The sequence below is a fragment of the Egretta garzetta genome, unplaced genomic scaffold, assembly GCF_000687185.1.
Source record: "Egretta garzetta isolate BGI_Z169 unplaced genomic scaffold, ASM68718v1 scaffold56, whole genome shotgun sequence".
Classification (NCBI taxonomy): domain Eukaryota; kingdom Metazoa; phylum Chordata; class Aves; order Pelecaniformes; family Ardeidae; genus Egretta; species Egretta garzetta.
Genome location: NW_009260182.1, coordinates 7,834,418 through 7,860,151, shown reverse-complemented (window position 1 = coordinate 7,860,151; position 25,734 = coordinate 7,834,418). Strand labels below are relative to the sequence as shown.

General features: G+C 47.6%; 1 protein-coding gene across 1 annotated transcript in view; it reads left to right on the top strand.

The window, feature by feature from the left end:
• The window catches only part of PAX2 (paired box 2), a gene marked incomplete at both ends in the record, with an annotated part of 79,502 nt that overhangs the window by 38,137 nt on the left and 15,631 nt on the right, over positions 1–25,734 (top strand). Inside the window, 2 exons of the mRNA XM_009641884.1 lie at positions 16,763–16,938; positions 18,724–18,850. Of these exons, the coding sequence (XP_009640179.1) occupies positions 16,763–16,938; positions 18,724–18,850 (303 nt within the window). The remainder of the gene's footprint in view (positions 1–16,762; positions 16,939–18,723; positions 18,851–25,734) is intronic.

Sequence of the window (25,734 nt, the reverse complement as noted above, 5' to 3'; positions counted from 1 at the left end):
TAGGGAAATGCAGCCGTTTTCCTGTGCTGCCTACATACGTTTGCAAAGAGTGTGAGGGAGTCGTTCCACCTGACTGTATCATGGCATCCGATGTACTCTGGGGCATATCAGGCATATTTCTGTTCTCCTAAAACTGTTGTGTTGTTGAAGACAACAGAGTGCGTTTGGACCCCTGCAGGTGACACAACAGCACTACGGTCCGTGGCGTGGCTGCATTGTTTCCTGCTGTGATTTCTTGTCACCACAGCTGACGTGTTTGCGTTATTCTATATGATTGCTTTATTGCGGGTCAGCAATAGTCTTAATGACACTGGAGACACATGCAGTTACATTGCCTCAGGTGCTAACCCCACGTTCCAACCATCGCACGCAGCTGCGGGGTGTGCACCCAGCAGTTTAGGGCTGTGCACGTGGAATGAGCAGTTTCTGGAGTGTTTCACACTCTCACAGTGTCTTCCTCCTACTTTCCCTGGGACTGCATTTCGTGCCGGTGGCTATCAGCTTGCAGCGACGGTGTATTACTGCAAACAGCAGTGGTCACAGGGGACATCCAGGCTCGTTCTGGCTGTACACACAAGCGTGAGTAACACTCCCTTCCATTCGAGATGAAAATGTAAATTGAAGAGGGAGTTTATTCTCAGCAGCCACCCGCTTCTCCCTCCTGAGGGTCTTTAGCTGGTGAGACTCCTTGGAGGACATAAGAAAGGCGCCTGCTACTCATCCCACACTTCTCTAAATAAACTGCAGGAGGATGGTCAGAAAAGGGAGAGTTTGTGTGGGAAAAGAGAGGAGGGGGAAACTGGATAAAGGACAGGATGATGAACAAGCAGCACAGCACTGTTAGAAATGTGGGCTGTTGCACCACGAAGCTGGAGATCAGTCTGAAAGCAAGAGAGACAGTAGGCGTATGAGTGTGTGTGTCGGGGGGGGTGTGTGTGTCTGCACCCACCCTGAGGGTCTGGGGGGTACGCATTGCTCTGGAGGACTTCAGGTAAGGGAGAGTTAACAGCTTACATCACAGAAAGCAGTTTGGACAGAATGCTCTGCTTCGACAGCTTAGAGTGCTGCTTACTTTGGCAGGGTTTGGTACCGTCTGAAGACAAGCTGGTCTGGCTTCAGCTGTATTTGTGCGCGTCTCTGCTTGTGTATTTGTGTCTCTAGGAATGCACGTCTGTTTGGTTTTTGTATTTCTATGTTAGGATCACTGGTTTCTACTTATCTGTGCTTATGTACTGGGGTGAGTGGCAGGTTGGACCCGTATTTCTGTGCATGCCTATGGAGACCTGGAAAATGTGTATGTTAAGCTGTGTATAATATTGCCTAGTAGGAGAATGCATACTGTGGATCATATGGGTGTCTGGGCATGTATGGCTCAGTACTAGTGCTATGTATTCCTATGAATGCCAGGTATCTGTATTCACATTTTGAGCATATATGTGAATGTTGTATATTTGTATGTATATTCTGTGTGTATGTGTTGTTACATACTTGGAGTATCACTGTATCTTTGTGGTTGCTGGATACGAATATGTAGCCTATTAGTGCTGTGCACTTCTGTATAGAGTTTGTACAGATGTGTATTTGCATTGGGGTTATATATTTGTGTGTATGTTGTGTATATATATATCTTGGTTGTTCTTGCCGTGTGAAGGTTGTTTATTTATGTAAATAGTTTGTATTTGTTTACATGATTTAATTTTGTATATGTGAATTTAAGGAAACCACTTTGAGTTCCAGGTTTTCGTTTAGTTAGTGTATGTATATTTTTGTAAGCTATTTGTTTATTCAGAAATTACATTTAATTGACATGCACCTGCATTAGTACCTCCTTGTGTCCCAGTTTGCATTCTTGTGTCTTTAAATGTTACTGGCTACGTTTTGTGAGTCTTACTTATGTGTGGAGCTTTTCTTTATTTGTATGAGTGCTTGTCTGACTGTTTATTTATGGGTATTTAGTTTGCGGTTAGATCTTCTCCTTCCACTTTTTGACTCATTCCTGGGAGGGGTTGTTGCAGCTAACGTGTCAGCCGGAGTCAGGCAGCTACAACTCCTCCCGGCGTCTCTGCCTGCTCCACGTGTCCACCCGTGCAGAGGCTGCTCCCTAGCTTTGCCGGTGCCCGTCTCTCTCTGGATCTTCTCTCTCGCTCTAGCTGAGTTGTAGACTGGGTCTGCCCGCACTCAGGGAGGTGACTGTCACATTTTTTCATGGATGTAAAGAGTATGGGCATCAGGGGGATCACGGTGCCTGGATCCATGAGGATCCCAGGTTAATGCACAGCGGATGACAGAATAAACTGCAAAAGGGATCAGGAATAGCTGGCGATGAGCAGGCAAATGGTATTTTAGAGGGTTGTTGGTGACTGGTGTACCAGTGGATCAGGGTGCCGTGACAGTGGGAGATAGGGATGACACTGTTTTGGGGTCAAGTGACGTGGCAATGAGACATAAGGGCAATACTGCCATGGAATCGAAGTGACACGGCACTGAGGCACAACAGGGATGAAGGTGAGATGGTGATGACCCAGGCTGATCTATCAGAACAGAAAGGGCTGGGAAACCTCCATCAAGAATCAGCTGAATAAGGCAAAGGAGGACAGGAGGAGCAGGGTGAGGAAGATCAGAGGCAAATCAATGGACGTGTACCGTGACTGTAGGAGGCAGGTCACCAGCAGTGAGGGACATGTGGTGTCTCCACGAGGAGATGAGTTGCATCCTGGTGTGAAGGGCTGGGGCAGTCTGTTAGCAGTGGCTGTTTGCATCACAGTGATGGAGAGAAGGGATAACACAGTGATGACATCAGGTGATGGACATATCCTGTGACGGTAGCCACGGACCATAGGGACTGCGAGGGCAGGGGCACGATTCCCAGTTGCTGGAAAAACAAAGAACCTAACGGGCAGTAAAACAAAAACAAAGGAGACTTGGAAGCACCTGACAGCCCTAATTCATCACAGCCCAAGATTTTTTTTTCCCCCCTCATGTTCCCATTATATTTGTTTGTAAAAGTGGAAATCAATTTTGAAGGTAATTTTCTGGAAAGAATGGAAGGGAGGTGGGAGGGCCGGATAAGGCAGAGATGGCAAGAGGAAAAAAAAAATTTAGGCCAGGCACAGCCCAGGGGCAGCTCTTGGCAAGGTGAAAGAAAATTGCATATTCAATCTCCATCCATGAATCTCCCTTGCTGCTGCCCGCCTCCTGCTCGAAAACAATGAAGGCTTTCTCCCCTACGCTGCACAACGCCTGAGTATCAGCGCTCACTTTAACTTCAGGGTCATTAATTCACCTGATTATTGCAGGAGAGGAGAGGGTTGCAGAGGCATCCGTTCTAAAGAGCCCTCCCTTAGCTCATCCTTTGATTAGTTTGGGGTGGGGGGAGTTCAGATAATGTGTTGTCTTGGACTCAGTTTAAAATGGGAGGGGTTGAAGAGGGGGTGAAAGGAGGTAGAGGTGGAAAGGGAAAGATGTGGCCCGGCTTGCTGTGGAAGGGAGGGTGGGAAAGCAGTCATTCTTGCATCCCCCTCTGCCGTGGTGTTATTGCAAATTAAAAGTAGCATGTTCCACTCCGTAGCTATCTTTCAGGGAGGGGAGGGGCATGGGTATATGTCGGCACGGGGATGGGGGGGATCTTATCATTGCTTCTTCAGCAGCCCAGCGTAGTGTCACCCTGTGAGGTGACATTTGAATTTACAATTCCGCTGAGAAAAGCCATTAATTCACAAATTAACATTTCTCCCTCTCTCTCTCTAGCTCTCTCTCTTCCCCTCTCTCTCTCTATCTCACATGGATGTGCAAGCAATTGAAAAGACAAAGGAAATAGCCTTAAGGAAGAGACTTTACTGCTACTCTGTCTGTGCAGAGATTGCTACTACTGCTTCTAGATAGATAAACCAATTACCTGAGCTGCTCTGTTCATGGCAGCCTGCTATTACCTCCTTTTGTGGAGCTGACTCCATTGCCGGATTACACTGTGTGTATCTCATTAATGTAAACCAGCACGATACTGGGCACTGTCCCTGACCCTTCTTGCCAGAGCCCGTTGCTCTGCAGTGGAAGAGGGAACTGGGAGAGGAGTCAAGAGCAGAGGTGATGGTAGGCACAACGTACTTCCTAATGCATAGGGACCAGGCCACGCACCAGGCTTAGAATGCCTGTGCTGAGCTTAGAGGAGATGGGGTCTTCGCTTTTACAGAGGAGGCTGCGTGACGTTAACCCTGATCTCTTCCATGTCTTGGTGAGCACAGAGCATGAGCATGGGCACCAGGTATGGGCAGCTCCTTGCAGCTCCATGCTCAGCATTACCCTGAGTTTCCTCCAGGTGTGGAAATGTGCATGGCAGGCAGATGCAGAGGTGTGAGTATGAAAGCTACGTATACATAGCTATAGGCAGATGTAGCTGACTGTGCCCAGGAGCTAACTGGCTCACAGAGGCACACGCAAGCCTCAGAATAAGGAGCAAATATAAGCACTCTAGCTTATGGACTGAGAGGGCCAGATTTCTCTGTGTGCAGCTCCACTGAAAGCCAGCCAGTGATGCCTGTGGAGACGTTTTTGTCAGACAAACATGGGACACTACTTCCACACAGCCCCCAGTCCTCTTCTGATTCTCTTTTGTGGCTCTCTCCTGCCATGCTCTTTCTCACATGCTTACTTCTGCTGTCACTGCCGCTATGGATGCCTGGAGAGCACATGTACGGTGTACGTACACACACCGGTAGGGACTCAGCCGCCTGCTGATGCCACCCCAGGCACACCTCTGTGACACTGGCAGCCTGCCTGTGCGTACTCACACCCCTGCAGTCACGGCTTCTCCCCACCTGCTCTGGTGAGGTCCCTTACAGTGGCTCCAAGCCTGCTTGCTCGGGCGCACACTGGCACCTACGTGTGTTTGGGCATATAACGTCCTAGCAGTGTGGTTTACATAAAGACTTGCACGTTACTCTTTGCTCACTAAGCATTCTACCTATATAGAATTGGACAGAAATCTTTACCAACAGGTTTTTCACCCCATAAGGGTTTGATAGGCCCCGTTCAATCCGTTCTCCTAACTTTCATGAAAGGCAGAAGCTTGCACGCAGTGGTTCTCCAGGTAAAAGAAAAAAGGATCAGAACTGCTGGTTCTGGAAGCCCAGTCTCCATGTGCTCAGCACACGGAGTATGCGCCATTTCTTCGGCATTGCCTTGGTTCCTTAAATCTTCCTAAAAACTCATCCTCTCAACAAGAGCATCTGCCTCTCTGACATTCCCTGTGCCCCACACCGAGCGCAGCACATGGCTGGGGAGCAGCATCCCGCAGCCGGCGCTGGAAGACGGATCACGATCAGCGGAGGAATCGGCAGGCAGTGCCAGTAATTCAAACCATCCTGACCGTTCAGTGAACCCGAACCTGCTGACCTTGACAGCACTAGACAGCAGCGGCCTCAGGAATCCCAACCTTTAGAGAGGCGTCGGCGAAGGATGGCTCCTGCTCTCTCCCTTTCTTTCTCTCTCTCATGCCGATCACACCCCAGCAACCAAGGGGACCCAACAGTCAATCCCCAGTGCACCAATTAGCTCCTAATTTGGCTATGTCTGCACTCCCAAGTCTATGTCAACGTAATGTTAAGCATCGCTTGCCGTTCATAGATGGAAATTGTTCCTATAGAGGGGTGCTTCTTGTGCTAAAGGAAATCACTAAGCTCCTTGTTCTCAGCCAGGGCCAGAGAGAAACCCCTCCTCCTCCCCAAATGGGGGCCACTGCTGTGCTGTTTGGAGCTCCTGCTTCCCTAAGAGATAGCATCAGATCCTCCAGCCTTGTTTCACTGGATCCCAGAGGGAAGCAACAAGATCTCACCAAGTGATTAGCCCATGAGAATCCTAGCAGGACAGATGAGGGGCAGGGAGGTGACCAGAGTGGAGAGGATAGAGAGAGAAAAATGCAGTTTGTGAACATTTTAAGACCCTTTCAGGGAATACTGGATTTCCTCCAGCTATCTCTGTGGCTGCCAAGTAACACCTGAAACAAACAGCATTTTGTGTGGGCCTGCAGAGACTAGGCTAAGCTCTAAGACCTTGCACATGGAGGACACCTCTGTTCACAGTAGATGGCCTGAAAGAAGCAGTTACAGATACCTATCTGTCGAGAGATAGCAGACATGTCTGTGTGTCTTCTGTCTGTCTCCATCCACAATTCTTTGAGGGTCATTTTTCCATGCACCAATCAGATAAAATTGGTGTCAAATGCAATTTATGGCCATTTTAAGGCCCTTTAAAATGTCAGAATTTTGTTGAGGGGCCTAAAAATAATGCCTAGGTCCACATTTCTCCTTGCTTTTCCTTCATCCATCCAAGCATCCCACTGCTTACATCTGATCAGGTTCAAGATACAAAGTCCTCTTCTGACACAGGTCAACAGCTATAGGAAAACACACAGGAGCACAGTGCCAGAACAGGAGCTAGGTCATGGGTATCACTCTTCCCATTTGCATGTGGATTAGGTCAGGATTTCTTTCTCTCACTGGCTCTGCCTTTTTTGGGAGCTTAGAGGTGTTATTCTGCTTTTAAGCTAGGGAATCTGCATCGGGACAGGTTTGTAGGCATCTGATTAGACCTTAATGAGGTGGTTATTGTGTATGAAATGTCCATCAAGTCTTGAGTGTCTTCTAACCCTCTCTTAGATGCTTTAGAAAAGGCTGTTATAAAGGACAGGTATACTTCCATGCTTGGTTTCCCAAAGGAGCTGTTGGTTTTTTGCTTTGGATTTTGGCATCTAATGTGGGAAGAGGTAGGCCTTGAACAGAAAGAGTTGACCTTGCAAGCAGATCAGAACTATCCTAGAGGGACAACTTTACTAAATCCCAGCAAATTAAAAAAAAACCAACACAAACTCAAACCGCTAGCTAATCCTCAAAGATACTTACGGCTCTTGTCTGCACAGCCCTCTCTTGATTGTGAAACTGATTGCTATCCATCACTGTTTGGGGACTACATCTTACAGTTTGGAACATATTTCCAACACACATCTTATAGAGGTCGTATCAGTATAGGATCCTTCATGTAACAGTAAGGGCCTTTACATGAGTTCATGCAGAAAGATTCCAAATTACTGTACTAATGCTTACAGTTATTATAGGAATGAGCATTCAAAGAAAGAGTTTGCATGGTGACAGTCCAAGCAGATTGCCGCATATTGCAAGCCTGTAGCTCTTTCATTGCATGGCATTTTGCAATTACCCGTCCTGTATAATACATTGTTTATTAACCTTCCCATTCTGAAGATCTCATTTACTACTGAAATGTGGCTGACTCTCAGGTGGACCATGGCAGATGTTGAACAATACAGAGCATCAACAGTGAAATTTTGCTGTGCCATGTCCAAATGAAACCACAGGAGAATTAAGATATGCTGTGGGTAATCACTCAGGCTGGATTTTGTTCAGGACAGCCAGGTTAATGTCTGCACTCTTGCAAAAAATGCCATGGGAATTTTAATGACTCTGAGTGATTGGAGCCTTTGTTTTATGGCACGTCAAAAATGGCAGCTCTAAAAACACTCTGCTTGAGCACTGGTTTAGTGCTGACTCAGAAGGGCTTCCAGTAACATGATTCACTAGCACCTGGCTCAGGGGCAGGCACAGCCCTCTTTGACTTGTGAGGTTATGGTAAAGTGTGTATGAGGGGAAAATAAGGTGGAATGAAAGGAAGGGAGAGTCTAGAGCAAGGGAAACAGAAGGAACAGGAGCATGAAAAGGCAATGGAACCCAGCAGGTTAACGAGCAATTCATATTTTCTACACTGCGCATTCGAGGTGCCCGTGGCCTGATCCAGATCTGCTGAGCTCTAGTGCTGGTGGCCTCTCGGGTGCCAGTGTGCTCTGCTGGGATCTCGGGGATCTCCCAGAAACTGGGACCTGGGCTGGATGGGGGCAGCGCAGATCTATGCTCCCTCCCTTGTCTCTAGCGGTCGTGATAGCAGTGTTCATTTGCATGTCAGGCAAAGCACTGCTTGAGAAAAAAAAACCCTCTGAGTGTGGCGGTGTCAGCGCTCGCTGTTGTTCGACAGTGTAAAATTAAATTAATAAAGCCCCCAACACAGGAAAACATAACAGGAAATTAATGGCCTTTACTGTCGCTCTGATGCAGTCATTTGCAACCCTGCTTTCCGCACCAAAGACTTCATAAATGCAAGCAGTTTCTCTAAACAAGCATAGTTAGGGCTGCATGCGATGTAATTTTTTGCATTGCTTCTGTCCTTTGGAGCTAACAAAAGCCACCCTTTTTTATGTGCTTACCAAGGGGGATCCTGTCAAGAAGTAGCTCCCCAGTGGCAGCTCTAAAAACACTCTGCTTGAGCACTGGTTTAGTGCTGACTCAGAAGGGCTTCCAGTAACATGATTCACTAGCACCTGGCTCAGGGGCAGGCACAGCCCTCTTTGACTTGTGAGGTTATGGTAAAGTGTGTATGAGGGGAAAATAAGGTGGAATGAAAGGAAGGGAGAGTCTAGAGCAAGGGAAACAGAAGGAACAGGAGCATGAAAAGGCAATGGAACCCAGCAGGTTAACGAGCAATTCATATTTTCTACACTGCGCATTCGAGGTGCCCGTGGCCTGATCCAGATCTGCTGAGCTCTAGTGCTGGTGGCCTCTCGGGTGCCAGTGTGCTCTGCTGGGATCTCGGGGATCTCCCAGAAACTGGGACCTGGGCTGGATGGGGGCAGCGCAGATCTATGCTCCCTCCCTTGTCTCTAGCGGTCGTGATAGCAGTGTTCATTTGCATGTCAGGCAAAGCACTGCTTGAGAAAAAAAAACCCTCTGAGTGTGGCGGTGTCAGCGCTCGCTGTTGTTCGACAGTGTAAAATTAAATTAATAAAGCCCCCAACACAGGAAAACATAACAGGAAATTAATGGCCTTTACTGTCGCTCTGATGCAGTCATTTGCAACCCTGCTTTCCGCACCAAAGACTTCATAAATGCAAGCAGTTTCTCTAAACAAGCATAGTTAGGGCTGCATGCGATGTAATTTTTTGCATTGCTTCTGTCCTTTGGAGCTAACAAAAGCCACCCTTTTTTATGTGCTTACCAAGGGGGATCCTGTCAAGAAGTAGCTCCCCAACAAATGGGTTTAGGAAGATGAGAGGAGGGAGCTAAGTCATGCCAATGATGCTAGGAACATCTTCTGCCCTGGCAGAGGGAACGGCGTAGCTCCCGGTGCCCTGCTTTCCTGCGGCAGCAGCTCTCCCCGAGGGCTCTGCACTAAAGGCAATGTTGTGAACACCACAACAGCATAAATCAGGATAACCCTTCTGATAACTTTCAGGATGTGTAAATCAGTATAACCACTGAATGCCAGAGACTGAGAGATTTACACTAACTAGGGGATCTGGCCCACTGTGTGATAGTGCTGCTTGCTACTCCGCCAACATAAAGAAAGCAAATGCACTGGGTCCTGGAGGCAGCTGCGTTTCTATCTGGCTAGCAATCAGGCCCAATAATGCTAGTGAGAGATACTGGACCTACACTCTGCCCCTCATGGCAATGGTATAAATCCCCAATGCCTCTTCTGAGGTAAGGGAATTGTTGTGGATTTGCAACAACCCGACTGAGAGCAGAACATGCCCACTCGCCTCCAGCGTACCCAAAGCTCACAAAGCTGCGGCGACTGCTCACACAGAAGCTTTGACTACCCAGGCTAACACACCTCATCTGCAAGTGCTGTAGCACTTGTTGTACACACGTCTGAGGCAGTTCTGCTTGCAGCCTAACACCTGGAAAGGCCTTTCGTGGTGTATTCAGTAAGAATGGACATGCTGGTTGTTACTATCTAACGCACAAACCTAAGTCTGTACAGACTTAGTTTCCCAGATGCTCTGGGCTGAATTTGCAATCATACACTTAGATGCTGTAGTAAATACATATGATTTTCATACGCATATACACACTCACTTCCTTAAATGCACATTTGCATGCTCCCATGATAATCCAAGACAGATCTGAGTACACAGTTCATTACACATTTGCACACACAATTCATTTCATTTACATTCTCATTGAGCATTGCCATTTTGCTCATGTAAGCCCTGCATTAAAGCGGCACTGCCCATCCCTGCTCCATCTGAGGTACTCCATCATACCCAGCCCCTCTGCTAAAAGCACTGCAGCCCCCCAGCTGTCAGGCACCAGCACACATCTCACTCTTCCTCGGTCAGGCACGCTCACTTCCCTGCATGAGCAGCCTTCCTTGCTCACCGATTCCTCATCGGAGCTATACTCTCATTTCAAAACATTAAATCCCTTTGTTTCTGAGCCTCTCTGCTCTGAGCCTGAGCACGTAAGTAACAAATACGCACAGTTTATGTATCGCTGACAAGCTTAAATTACAGAGACGCGTGGACCATCAATTAGCACACTCTGATTCAGGCTTGCGGCTTCCCTTGAGGCAAATGGACACAGGACTCTAAACAACTGCAGAGTTCGTGAAGGCTGATGCACTTCCTCGAGGTGATATTCCTCCAGCACTTGTCTCCCACTGTCCCTGTTTTTGCAGGATACTGTACATAATCTGAACTTGTACTGTATCTTCTTTCACTATCACAGCGTAGATCCCTGATAACGTTCCTTCTCTATGCACTGCTGGACCTTGCCAGCTCCTTCCGTGCCGTGTCACCTCTGTCCTGCATTCACTTGGGATCCTTTCCACCTGAATTTGAGGTTTATCTTCCTCCCCACCAGTTCGGTTATCACAATCAAAGCCTTGGCAATTCTTGCAGCACTACTATGTGCTGAAATACAGAACTGGCGATGAGGCTGCAAAAATTATTCTGGAAGGCAATGTGAACCAAACTTTAGAGCCTGACTTTTCCAAACCCTACTGAGTAAGGCAAGAAAGTTACACAGGTGAAAAGATGGCCAGATTAGGGCTGCCAGTCCTTGCCCTTGTCCCTGCAGTGGGGAGTACTGCATTAGTTTGATAATCATCGAGGATGCAAGCAGAGTTTCTAGAAACATCGTGACAGCCAGGTGGGATCAGCTTGTGCAGACCAGGACACCAGCACCAGACACTTCTGACCGTGTGAAAATGCGCGATCTGCTCCCTCAGCCCAGGTCTTTGTCCCTGATCCCTCCCTTGGTTGGGGGTCAGCTCAGACACAGATGCCGGTCCTCTGTTCCCAGCAGAAGCCCGATGCCAGGGTCTGGAGCCCAGGTCTGACAGCGCTGGGCTCCTTCCTGGACCCGCGCCGAATGCAGCGCGAGGGTCTGCGCAGGGCTGGCTGCCGTGAATGACAAGCGCTGGCTATCGATCGCGTTCTGAACTCGGCCCAGCCGATAGAAGGTAATTAATGACTCCATTTGCCTCAGTACCGAGGAGAACAATTGAGTTTGAAACTGCAACAACTGGCAGCGCGGGGAAAGGCCCCCCGGGACGTCCAGGAAAGCAGCCTGACAGGCCCGGGCTGCGCGGGGACACGGGAACACATCAGAGGGGGAAAAAAGAGAAGGGAAACGGGATAAAGGGAAGGAGCAGTCTTAACACAAAGGGTGGCTTGGGAAAGGGCAGCACACATCGCCAAGAGTGCCCGGGGAGTGGGACAGGGCGGCTCTGGGTTAAGCACCCCGGTGGGGATGGTGGCAAAGGCTGCAGGAGAGGAGAGGGTCGCCTCGCGGGAGCAGAGGGGTGGCATTTCGGCAGCCAGAGCAGCACCGCCGCATTAGACAGATGTGTTTCCCTAGGAGGCTTTGACAATCAGATGGGTTCTGCTGTGTCACCTGGCTGGCACTTCTCATGCCAGTCACATTCGCTTTTATTATGACTGTGGTTTTTATTGGTAGTGCTGCGAGGCCCCAGCTGAGATCCGGGCCCCACAAGGCAGCAGGCAGACGTGTCATGGGGACGGTAATAGCCCCTGCCCCAAAAGAGAAGTATCATCTCCATGGTTGTGTGCCAGCTGCACAGCTTCTCATGACCCTCCTACATGCTCCTGTCCCACAAAGGTCTTCCTATGTCAGCGATACATCTGAATTATTTGTAGAGATGGCCCCGTCCCACCCTGAGCAAGGGTGCTGTCTGTCACCAGTAGCCAGGGAAATAAATAACTGTATTATGCCGCTTTGTGCTACCTGTACACGATGGTGTCTTTGTGGCTCCCAGACCTGGGAATGTCTCTTTGTTTTGGAGCTATTTAATGGGCGTATTCGTTGCGTCAGATGTAGTTAAGGTTGTTCCTGTGTCCTCTGGCCCAGCATTTCCTTGTTATCTGTCAGGATACTTCTGTGACACCCGTGGAGCATTTCTGTGTCTCATGTCGAAGGCTTGCGCTGAACATGGGCTGTGTGCGCTCCCTCGGCAGCCCCTCGGGAGGAGAGATGTTTCCTGTCACACGTGCAAGGCCAGTCCCGATCACGCTGACAGCAACTGTGCGTTCTTCTGAGGGACACAGTGACCGAGGCCGTGGTTCACCTCTCAAGCTGTTTGTTAAGATCCTTCTGCTTAAAGAGAGAGGTGTCCCTGTGTCACAGTACCACAGAGTTTCCCTCGCCAGTAAAAAGGGGACGGGGAAAGGTGATGATGCTTCCTGCTGGCACAGCTAGTGCAGTTACCTATGCGGCATTCCCAGCCTCATCCGGCAGCTGAAGCCTCGCTTCGCCACCACACCCCTTCCAAGAGCTGTTCTCTTGGCAAATCCCCATCCCTTAAGCTTTTACTCCTAGCGCTGTTCTCCATCAGTTGAAGTGGCCGTTGCCCGCCACAGTGCCGTTCCTCATGGGATCTGCTAGTCTTCCCCAAATCAAATTTTCCCCAGGAGCCCTCCCTTCGCTTTCACCCACAGCCCTTTGATGGACCCCATCTCTTCCCCAGAGCCCTCTCTGCTCCTTACTGCCACATTTGCTCATCCCCATGCAATTGGCAGCTCCCATACTTCGTGTGTTACAGTATTTGAGGCTTCTCTTGATAGTCCAGCTCACAGAGTCATACGCTTAGATGAGAATTGCAACTTTGATCTAAAACCAGAGATAAATGTCTGTCCCTTGCAGTTTCAGGGAAAAAATGAAAATGCATCCTCTATAGGTTTTGACACGAGAAAACAAACACAGGGGATTTACAGTCCTTTGGTTTTGAAGAAAATATAATGATCCATGACTGTGAATGTCTCGGTGTTAGCAACGCAAGACATATAAATCTGTCCTTCAGGATGATCTCTGTGAAACTTTCTCTGCTTCATAAGTAAAATCCATATGCACAACTGATATTATTGCTCTGTGAAGTTTGGGATTAGTGTGCCCTACCATTATTAAGTCCAATACTACCACAAGCTGTTTAGACAAGGTCCACCTCAAGGTAGCCTACAGGCCTCTGTCGAAAGTTCTGTTGTAGATTTTAAAGCCTAGGTCATGGTAGAGCGTCCCACCCCCACATCCAGAACTCCCACATAAACTAAAGCATTGCCTCTCTCTTTACAACTTTTCCACCTCTCCCTATCTATTTGCTTGCTTTGGTCATTCCAATTTCTTCCCTTTCTCCTCCCTCCATCCTTTTCTTTCATTTCCCACTGACTATACGGGTCCTTTCTTATCAGCTGGTCCTGAGTTTCCCAAATACAGATACGCCCTTACGTGCACACACACACACGCTGACACAAATAAATAAATAAATAAAAAGGTCAGTGAGCAGAGCAGCAATAACCCCTAAAACAGTACTATCAGAGGGACATGATTGATCAATTGAATTCCATAGCGGCTGAAAAATGTGGGATTAAGTAGTGTATTATACGCACAATGAGTTGAGGCATGATGTTCATTTCAAGTTCATTTCGCCAGCCCTCTGCCACCAGATCAGGCAATCAATAGGGGCAGCAGATATCATATATCACCTCTCTCCGTGCTAGGGAGAGAGCACCATAATCTCTCGCAAATTTAGAGTGACAGATTTGTCAAGATCTGAAGGGCCCCTGAATAAATGAAGGAAAAGAGACTCCTACAGCGACTTGGGAAAGCTGTGGTTTCAGCTCCTTCACACAAAGGCATGGACCGCGCACACGCGGGGGACACGCGTGCACAGGGCTCTGCAGGCAGGCAGGAACTGCAAATACGAGTGCGTGCGTGCACGAATCTGTGTAACCACCCAGGGCAACCCGCTAAGGGAAAAATCCGGTTTAATGACAATCAATGGAAGTTTTACCGTATACATGAAGCCCTGTCCACTCACACCAACCTCCACTCATAGTGTAGGGCTGCCACCCTTGAAAATCAGATATAGCCTAAACCAGCCGCTGCAGACAGACAGCTGCTCAGGCATGTAGAGTGATGCAGAATCTAGAGAATACCAGAATAATGATCTACTGCAAAAATACCCACGTGTACTAGCATCATGGTGTGCACGTGCACACTGACTGACACATGTGGAAAAATCCTCAAAGGCAAACAGCTTCACGGGCTGCAGACAGGTTGAGACAAGTGCTGATACAGAAACACGCTTTTTTTTTTTCCTCAAGCCTGGACCCATGAGTTCTGTGCCAGCTTTCTGCAGGGAGGATCAGACAGAAGTGCTTACTAGAACTGGGAGCATAAGCCTCGAGCTACCCTAGTCCTCCTGAAAGCCAGCCCCTCCAGTAACAGCCCAGTCCCTCTAAAACACAGACAGTGTGCAGTCCACCAAGCCTGGTCTTTGCTTTGTTTGCTCTTAGTGAAATCTGCCATGAACTCCAGCTTTCAGGAATTTGAGAATTTTCCCTTGTGTGAAAAAGCCCAAAGAAAGGAGAAAATGCCAGGCATCAGTGCCCGTAAATAGCCCTGCTCTGGCTAGGGGTGGAAAAGAAAGAAGGGGCTGCTCGAGGGAAGGCTGCTGGCTGGGACAAATCAATATGTAATATTTTCTATGGTCTTGAGAGTGGTACGGTACTACGTTACTGTATATAATGTACTATTGATTATATCATATCGTATAATCACCTATAAACGGATATATCTCATAGCCAGAAGGCAGCAGGCTCAGTTATAACTCTAGGCCACCAGTTGGGCATTAACTGTGCCAGAAAAATACCCATCTTGGCACCATCCACAAGCTAAAAGATGAAGTGGCAGAGTGGCACGGTTCAGGCCGTCGCACAGTGAATGCCACTCCAGGCTCCCGGGAGCATCGCCTGCCCATGAGCACAGTTGCAATCACATGGAGGAGGGAAAAGCTCTGTATAGATCCCTCAATCACTGTCTTGACAGACAGCAAATTTCTGAGATTCACAGGCTGGAAGCCACCAAGGAAGGCTGAAGTATGAGGAATAATAGTGAAAAAGCAGGAAGGTAATCACAGGGTGAGAGGGACAACCTGATCTTAGGTTAGACAGGGTGATAAGACAGTCAGACTTGTGTCTGATGAAGCACAGTAGGTAGAGATTCAGCATGGAGGGTATGAAGGTATATCAGCATGGATGAGACAGGGGATTATAACGAGTCTCACCAAAGTTAGGCTGAGAGGTGACAGCAAAGATACTCAGCACAGTTGGAGAAGATGATAATGAGCAGACTTGCCTCAGATGAGATGAGGGATTATGACAAAGGAAGATTCACTTCAGCTGGGACAGGAGGTTATAACAGACAGACTCACCTTGGATGTGACAGATGCTAATAGCAGGAGACTCACTCACTTCAGATAAAAAGGGGTTATAACCGAGATAAATGCACCTCATTTGAGTTGGGGGATAACAGGGGAAAAAAAAAAACCAACGCCAAACCAAAACCAGGTGGGTGATAAGATGGTTTATCACAAGGAGAGATTCACTTTGGATGGGGCAGGCATTTATAATGGACTCACCTTGGAGGGGGTGGGTGTTCTGTGAGAGACGTGGATGGCACAGCAAAGATAGGGACACCTGGAATGTAGCAGGAGGCACTGCGGTGAGATTGGACTGTGTTAGAGGGCTGTTGGGGGACAGAGATGCACTCTGGACATGCTGCTATGAGAAAAAGGGTGTTCTTCTAGTAAGAACAAAGGATTACCAGGAAGGCCGATTCCCACTGCGTAGGACTAGGTTTTGTAATGCAATAATTCATTATGGATAGGAAGGGGGACTGACTCAGATAAAGGTTTATCTCATTTTGGAGGGAGTTTTATAACAGATATGGGTTGTGATAAATCATGAGCTACATGTAGGGGAATGGGACGGAGATCATAACAGGAACCAACACATGTTGGGTGGGACAGATGCTCCACAGGGAGAGACTTGTCTCTGGTGAAACACTGAGTCAGAAACAGGATTGTTTCTGTTATATGAGGGGGATGATAGGACAAGATCAGATGAGGAGGAAATCCTAACAGAGATACAACTGACTCCCTTCCAAGCTATAAGAGAGCCCTTTCTCCATTCCAGGCTTTCTCAGCCCTCTCCATTCCAGGTCCATCCTCAGCACTCTTGTTTCTCTGTGAGCTGCTCCTCCAGTAGCCCTCTAGCGATGCTAATCGCTGTGCTTTGCTCCCATTTTATGCTCAGCAATGGAGATTTGGCAATTTTTAACACTGAAAATCAGCGGAACCGAAACTCATCTCTGAGCCGAGCACCATTCTCCACAGCCTCACTCACCCTGGGCAGGAGAGTCCCACGGAGACGGCGGGAGCAGCCCGGCTGCTCCAGCAGACAGGAGGGGGCTTCCCATGGGTCCCTGCAGCCTCCCCATCCTACAGGAGTGGCACAGCTCCCTGGGTGGAGGCAGAGGGCCCCGCTCTGTCCTTGTCCCGCATCCCTCACTGATCCGAGCCAGGGTGGTGCTAACTCCCTGTTTTCTCTGTCTGTGCCCTGCAGATGTATCCGAGGGCTCAGTTCCCAATGGAGATTCCCAGAGCAGCGTGGACAGTTTGCGGAAGCACCTTCGTGGCGACACTTTCACCCAGCAGCAGCTGGAAGCTTTAGATCGAGTTTTTGAGCGTCCTTCTTACCCTGACGTCTTTCAAACATCAGAGCACATCAAATCTGAGCAGGTGAGGGCCCAGCCTGGTAATGGGGAAGCACAGGCGCCCATAGGATGATGGCAGGGAGATTCCCTCTACCAAAATCACTCTCCCCCTCTTCACCCTTTGTTCCCACACTGACCCATTATTGCACATACATTGCATTTACATTTTACAACCTCTTTCTAGCTGTAAATATATCACTATGCTGATGCACATGTATACACAAGCTCTACCTCCTCTTGTGAACTGTACTCTCCCTAAATCCCCGTGTCTGCCTTACCCTCTGTATGCACACCCACAGGCATGCGGGCATGTTCGTGCCCTGGATGCGCAAACGCTGCCATGCACGTTCACTGAGGCACAGCACCGCACAGAAACTCCTGCACCCTCGGATCTCAGCAGTGACCAGCGAGCCACAGGCTCGGGCTTTAACGGAGCATTTTCCTTCACGGCCCAAAGCTGAGGCTTGACTCCCATCTCCAACCTAGTTTTCCACACTTCTGCAGCTCTGCCCCCACTTTCCCTTACTCCCCCGCTCCCCCGGCCTTTTATCCCAAAAGCTGTTTGTCTTAATAAAATGAAAATCAAAAGTCTTTTTAAACCGCCCCAAGCCATAAACCAACAAAGGAAGAGAAGGAGAGGCTGGCTGTGGACTCCCTTCATCCCAGAGTCCCTGGGTTTATTACAATGAATAACCTTTATTTACTTTCATTAGACTATTAAGCACCAGCACAGTCATTTTTCCCCCTGAAACTCTGAGCAGGGCCCATAAAGCAAATCCGAAGCCTAATTGAGTTCATTTTAATTTCTCTCCGATCACAGCGAATTACTCTGGTGATAAATCAGGGGGCAGGCTCACCCCCAGTAGAAGGCCTAATTTGCAGCTAATTACAAAACTGATTTCTACAGGAAGATCAATACGAGAAGGAATTGGAAATGACTAGGCAGTCCTAGCCAAGCAGGGATGGGGCGGGGAGGGGGCAGCGTGCGGGGAGCCCGCTGGAGGAGGGGGAGACGTGGGGAGGGGGTTGGGGAAGCGCATGGAAAAAAACGGAGCAGAAAGAGCAGAAAATCAGTTTTAATTTAACGTAATATTAATCAGAGCAACTTTTCCTGCTGTTTTGTAGCCTTCCCGGTTTCTCCAGCTCCCGCGTCTGGTCCGGAGGCTGCCACAATAAAAAGGCAATTACCAGAGCCTTTCGGACAGGACACCCTTTCAGATTCAATGGCTCTCCCCCTCCCACCCTTCTGTTAGCCATGTGGCTCCCCCCTCCCCAATTTCATACCCCAATGCACAGAGTGACAGAGGCAGGGGCTGAGGTTTCTTTGTTTGTTTTTAAAGAGCTAGGACAGAGGTAACAGCAGAGGGGAGGCAGACGACCCAGCGAACCCCCCCCCCTGCCCCAGCCATGTCATTGCAGTCCCCTGCCCCAGCTGTCCTTGTCACCAGGGCAAACCCCCCCCGCACTGCTCAGCCAAGCAGAGGGGATGTGGGTTTCCCCTCCCTTCTCCCCCGGGCCGGCACAGGCAGCCATCCCTGTCCCCACAGCACCATACCACAGGTAACGGGCCTGATCCCATGCCCGTCCTCACCCCTCTTTCCCCTTCACAGCGGCACACAGAGGGGTGGGATAGCTCATCCTAGGCTCCCCCCCCGCAACCCTCTTGTCACTTCATCTTCTGTTTCCTCCTCCTCCTCCTCTTCCATCTGTGCAGGGGTTTGCATCTCCCCTCTTCCTCCCCCCCATCTGTACACCCTTCCCTTTCTCCCGGCGCATCAATAGCGAGCTGTCTTTCTCCTCTCTTCCCCAGGGTAATGAGTACTCCCTCCCAGCTCTGACCCCTGGTCTCGATGAAGTCAAATCAAGTCTATCCACCTCTGCTAACCCAGACCTGGGGACAAATGTGTCAGGACCCCAGACGTACCCTGTGGTGACCGGTAAGCTGCCTGACCAAACAGCAGAACCAAGCTTTTTATTTATTTCCCTCATCACCATTAGCTTCTGCTTTTTCTGCTAATGCGAGATATCCCTCTGTGGCAAACATGGAGAGAGACAGAAAGACTGTGGAGGATGTAAGGGCTCAAGAGAAGCTTGATATTGAGTATTGGTGGGTTTGGGTACACCTAGAGGTGCCCAGGTGTAACTCAAAGACAGGCAAAGCCAGGTGTGAATAGGGAACTTGTGTGCCCAGATGGGGCTCAGGATGGATGTCAGGGAGGACAGGTATGTCCAAATACGGACTGGGATTTTTTTCCTTTGTGTCTGAGAACAAGAGGGTCGTGGCTTACCCATGAGCCGCACTTAGTTATCTTGGGGAGAAATAAATAAGTTTTATTCAGCCCTGGCATTTGAAAGGGGCATTTGCAAACTAAATACTGAGGTCTGTTGAACTGTGACTGCTAAACTCCCTCTTCCTTAATCCCATGAGTCTCTAACAGCAGCTGGCAAAAGAAATTTGTTCACAGCCTTCCCCCTTCCCTCCCATGCGGGCACATTAAACTCAGGTGTGACTGGGAGAGCAGGAAACGAGAGCAAGCATGAGACAATAGAGGAATCGGGATATACAGAAGCAGGAGGCAACTTCTGCAGCAGCTGCTCCACAGAAGCTTTGTCTTTGCTGGTGGCACATGCAGGACGTGGGCGGCACGGGGCTGTCGTGGGGCCGTGGGGCACGCCATCCTGACACGAGTGTTAGACTGCCTGCCCTGTGCATGTCTAGAGCCATAAGGAGGTATTCTGGTGCCACGGCCCTTCTTCTCAGGCTTTAGTTGCCACTGCTTACCCAGCTACCCTAGATTTGCACATCTCCTCCTGGGTAGCCAGAGCAGCTGGTAAGGCCTGAGTGACTTGCCCTGGTTTTGTAAATCCCCCTTGCCCTGTAACTGCTGTGGCCCCTCTAGAAACCTCATGGTGTAAGTTGAGAAATAGCTCATGACAAAGAGGTCTAAATCCTGTTAGCAAGGGAAGGAGCTCTGCCTCTTGGCCAAAAGGCTGTCCTCTGATGGTGCGGAATCAAGAGCACTGGAGTTTTTATCTCAACTTCTTCTTGCAGAAACCCCAGCAAATAGCCCCTGAGGTCTCATGCAGCTCATGGCTGAGGCAGGCAGTCGTTGCTTGTTCAGCAAACACTGAGCAAAAGCACATTATTACATGCAACTTTTGGCTACCAGGACTTTGGGACCAGGCAGGATTAGTAACAGTTTCCCCAAATATAGAGGAGATCCAGTGTGAGGTCTGCAAAATGTCATGGAGAACCATGGGGAGGTGAACTGCATATTTGGAGTGTCTAGAAAGTGTGACATCCCCAGACTTTTTTCATGGCTTTTACTGCTATCAGGCTTGATCCAGGATCCTTGTCGCCATGCAGTTTCTTAGCCAACCAGAAAAAAAAAGGCTCAGCTGTGGCAAACTTGTTCCACCTTTCTTGTATTTGCATATGCAAGACAAAACTCAGCTGGTGTCCATCTAACATTTAGCAGATCTACATCTCTTACAGGAAATACTTGCCTGTCTTTGGGGGGCAAAGCCAGTAGGAGAGTAGTACTGTCCTTCCTTCATGGAAGGCAGATCTCCATAGTTGGATGTAAAGGCGAGGCGCCTAAAATCAGAGTTTAAGAGTCAAAGGAGCCATTAAAATAATTCCTTTTAGTCCTTCTGTCTAAGTGAAGATTGTGAATACCAGCCCAACACAAGAGCAGAATTTCCAAAGGCTGGGGACCCTGCACAAGCTTTGGACATGACTCTCACAAGGGGACAGCAGGAGACAGATTTGGCCTCACAGAAGAGGCTGCGGGCTGAGGCAGAAAATCTTCATGTCCCCCCAACCCTGTGCCATCCCCACTCTGTTCCCTGCAACACTCCCAGCTCAGCTCAAGAACATCCCCATCTGATCCATCTGGATCCAAGAGTGAGAAAAGTTCATTTCAGACCCAGCTTGACATTCCCAGGTGGCAACTTAGCACTAACATCTCAATCTGTATGCGACATTTCAATCAGCACAGAGTAACAAAAGCAGAACTATTAGCGTTGGGAGCTGTTCACTGCTGGTAATGATGGGGAAACTCAGAAACTGGAAATGAAAAGGGAAAAAAACCCCTCAACACCCTGAAAGGCAGCAGGGGAAGAGGGGTGGAGAATTTTTCCTCCACACTTAGGCCAGGATCCAATGTTTGGATTAATGGTGCCATTACCCAAGAAAGGACTTCAGATAATGCTCATTCTTAAAATGTTTTTGCTGGCAATTAAATGGTTGCAGTTATTGATCTTCATTGATCTGATGTCCTCAATTTGCATAATCTATTAAAGATGAATGATTCATTATATGTTTGTTATGGGGCTGGGCAATGCTTTCAGGAAGGACCAGAGATGTGAGGAATGCAGTGCTGCCTCCTGATCTACCCCAGCCAGGAAATTAAGGGAGAGCCTAGGAACACGCAGATTTCTTTGGTATCACCCAGATCCCTTTCCCAAGGGATACTGGAGTAACAGCGAGTACTGAATTGCTGGCTGCCTGCTTTGCTGCTATAGTGTCAACTTTGAAATGTCCCTTTGCTCTTGTCCCAGGGCAGTCTGTGAACCCAGGTGATATCTGAAGCAAATGTGGAACAAGTCCACCCATGCAGGGTACAAACTCTGTGTGCAGTCATGTCAGGATGTAAGGTTTAGCTTCAGTCTATGAGAAAGTCTCTCCAGCTCAGTTTTCCCAGACAGAAAAAAGTACCACTAGCTCTTTCCAAACCAAAGCTGTCTGGCATTGGATTCTTGCCTGTTCTGTTGACTTCAGAGAAAGTCCTTCTCTCCCTGGCTCATGACTAGCTTTCCCCAGCAAGTTCTCTCAGCTCATGCTGTTCTGAGAACACACCCCTCCAAAAGCCATCAGAACCTCAACAGCATGTAACTACCTAAAATCTTGGAATGGAGTGAGATAGTTAAGTACAGATGTTGCTGAAGTCCCTTTATCTGTCTGTAAGCTTCCTAGAATTGAAGAGCTAGAAATGCTGCAAAATGGGCAGCCTCATCCCCAGCATGCATGAAGGCTTCCCCAAAGCCCTGGGCATCTATTCAAAGACATGGCTTAGCACCACAGTTACATACAGCACAGCCTTGCCTAGTACTGCCAATATCAAGCACTGCCTTTAAGACAATTGTTCTAACGTGTCTTAGATGGTCCATTTATTACTCACATCTCCTACAGCAAGTAAGCAAAAACATTTGTTTACTATGGAGCAGACAGGTCACCCTTATTTCTCCTCATTAAGTATCTGCAGGGAATTGCTACGAATGAGCTGACACTTAGAGGCTAGATGGGCACCAGGCTAGGAAACATGCTCCCCCATCCTTCATATAGAACAGACAGTGTGGAAATTTTCAACTTCTTTATGAAGAGAGAGAAAGCTCTTAAAAGCTGCCACCTCACCTCTTCCATCACACATAGGCCAGTGGGCCAGCTACATCTTGCCTCGATGTTGCATGGCCATCATAGCTAGATTGGCAGAGATAGTATCTTGGATAGTGTCTTTGGACAGAAACCAGATTTCCTAGAAGCAAAGATCCAGGCTTGAGCATAACAAGATAAGGCGAGTACACACAGTTGAATACCAAGACAAGAATTCTGTTGTTCAGAGATGTTCTACTTCAGTTATTTCTATTGAAGGCAAACAGCCCAGGCAGGTGAGTATAAACCTGTACAGGGCTAAGTAAACACAGAAAACCTCAATAGTTCTCTTTTATTCAATAGGTTTCCACAGGTCTTTGATTTTGGAAGGTACTCAGTAGCTAACACCTGAGAGGTGAGTGGAGGAGAACCTCAAGGTTTTGGCACTAGCAACAGGAGTACTTTAAAAGCATGAGGTTGATCACAGAAGCCTTGAATCCTTTGAGAAGAAAGGTTAAGATCCTTATTTAAGTGCCATCAGAAGTCACATCTTTTGGAATAGGCATGCATGAAAGTGCTGCCTCTTCAAAACAGGTTCTGAGTTCTGGGGACTTAGCTTAATAGTTTGGGAGCAGAGACCTTTCCAACTCAATTATCTAGCCCAGAAGGTACCCAAAAAAGAAGCAGCACTATGGGAAATAAAACACAATGGACTTCCCATGTATGGCTTGAAACTTGTTTATTAACAGACTACTAAAGGGGAGGATTTACCTACTAATGGATCGTAAAATTACAGCAAAGGTAAAGAAAAACTTCCCTTAATTGAATCCCAGCAGTTTTAACTAAATAGACCTTGTTTGTCAGTCCACTACAATCAGTGAGATCTACAAAGAAAAGGTAAAAGACAAGTCCAAGAAAAAAGGGTCGAAACCCCCCACTTCAGCGACTTCTACCATTGCCTGAAACAGGAGCGTGTGTCCCCTTCTCCTCCTGTGAGCTGGTTTCTGAGTGCTTCTGTGCTACGCTTAGCGCCTATTAACAGGAATAGGTAACTTGTAAAATCCATCATCACCCACCAAACCAGCTACCAGGTTCTGTATAGAAAATGTTTCTTTCTATCTGGGAAAGAAATTTTTCCCTAAAGTGACAAATACCATCCAGGGTGAGAAATCGTGATGGCAACTCACAGTGTCAAAGGCACCAAAAAAGCACAAACCCCATCGATCTCGCTTTACTCCAGACCTCCCTGGCATGGGGTCAGATTTTTTTTTTCAGTTTAAGTTAACTTTTTAAATTCATATGAATGTATGCAAAAAAATTTTATAATTACTGACATTAAGGCAACTTGCTATGTCTGGAAGACATACAAAAATAGTACTTAAACAGCATCTGATTTCTATGAGGGTTTTCAAGAGAGCTGTCATGCTAAGCATGGACAAATCACTGGCTAGACACCGGGATCCAAAGTTTTTGTGAAATGATAAACAATCTTTTGAGAACTTTAGCCTCCTGCAAGGTGAAAAGATATTATTTCCTTCATTTCTGTTTAGTGAGTGAACTGAAGAGAATTTTTTTCAGTTCAGGAACCAGGTCATTCAAAACTAGGATTTGAGAAAGCAGGCACATTTGTTTTCCTGTGTCAGTGAGTGAATTAAGCTTGGTGTGAAAGGAGGAGATCTATTAGTTCTAAAATCAGGTTCTAAAATCAGTTCAATTTCCTCCTTATATATACCCTTTCCTTCATTTGGTAAGTTGTTTTTAATGCAAAACCTGCTTAGGAAAGCTTGCTTTTTCTTAGGAAGTCAAGGAACTTGTGGTCATTTTATTTAATTAGCATGGATAATTACAAATACTGTTTTTAATTTAATTCTAATTTCCATCCAAATGTAACTTGACACAGATCACAAGTAAAAAGTTAATAATCTAATAAAATAATAATATGGACTCATCGTTCACTATTTTCTCATATAATAATATGTAAAGACAAATTATATTAAACAACATAATTGCTTTAATAAATGTGCACAGATGCAGTTCATCTACTTTGCAAAAATTGAAATAACCACATTTAGTGTAAGTTTTGTATTTGTCAAAATATTTGTTAGCACCCATAAAATTCAGCCCTTTAGAAAACAGCCTCATAGTGCAAATGTAAAACAAGTTGGTCCAGCTTGCTGTTTTAAATCATGATTAAACCTGACCATTACATTCAGTTGTACTTATATCATTACACTGAGAGGGGGAGCATTTCCTTCCCCTTTTCCTTGTTCGTACTGGTGAAAATTTCCTCTCTTGCTCCAATCTACTTTAGCCTCTGACACCAGTGAGCAATGGCCCTCGTGAGGGCTCGACTGAGCTGACTTGAGAAACCTCTTTAACAAACTGCTAGGGGCCCCACATTGGCTCTGGTGACGGCGAATGCTCCACGCGCAGACCCGCGCGCTGCGGCGCAGCATCACAGCTGCAGCTGCCAGCAGCCAAGCAGCCCGTAGGGCACATCTCTGGGTGCCCCAATGCCCTGAGAACGGAACATGATCATCATTCACGTGGCTGCTACAAGGTTGTTACCATCCTGCCTCATCAAAACAGAGGTATTTTCTGTGAGCAAGCCTCTCCTCTATTTAAGATAAGGAATCAGCAAAAGTAGAAGCCCACAGGACCTCCAAATTTCATCAACTGTTTCCCATCCCAAAGAAGAGATAATATCTTATCTAGTCAAGGAATTTGGAAAGGCAAAAGGTGTTACTAACTCTTCTCCAGGACCAAATGGCTGAGGGTGATAGATGGTCAGATGAATGATCCCTGGAACACACAGGAATAGCGGGGGGGAAAGGAATCACATAAACTATTTCCATGCATCCAATGGAAGTTTCACTGACAATAACCTTATGATGCTGAAGAAGGTGGCTCATGGGCTTGAAAGGCATTTTGAAATGAGGAACCCAGAAATGGATGGACTGAAAGGAATCATGTCTTCGCCTTCCTTAAATTAGCGTTTAAGTGAACTGGGTGATGACAATAGCAGTGAATTGGCATTCCCAGTCCAATTTCCCTCAGTAAGGGGACAGCACTGCAGGCTGCCACGCTCTGTGCTGCTGGACAAAAAAGGGACTTTTTTAGAGAAAAGAGCTATATAGTCTTCACAACAATTTGGTTTTTGACTTGTCTTTTGAGGCTAAATGAAGGATCCAATAAGTATGGCTATGATGAAAAATTGTGATGTAGATATTTTCCCACTGACAGCAAAGACTGTGCTTTATAGCTGAGTTAAGCAACACCTGCTGGCAGGTGTTAATAACTTTTGATCTCCATCAGCCGTTCTGGATTTAACCAGGCCAGCTGCTTGTACAATTGAAACTGCCCACTGCAGTCTTCCAGAGAAATGGAGAGCTTATGGCAATCTCTGGCCCTTCTTTGTAGGTTTAGGATTGCTGTGGGCTACCCAGG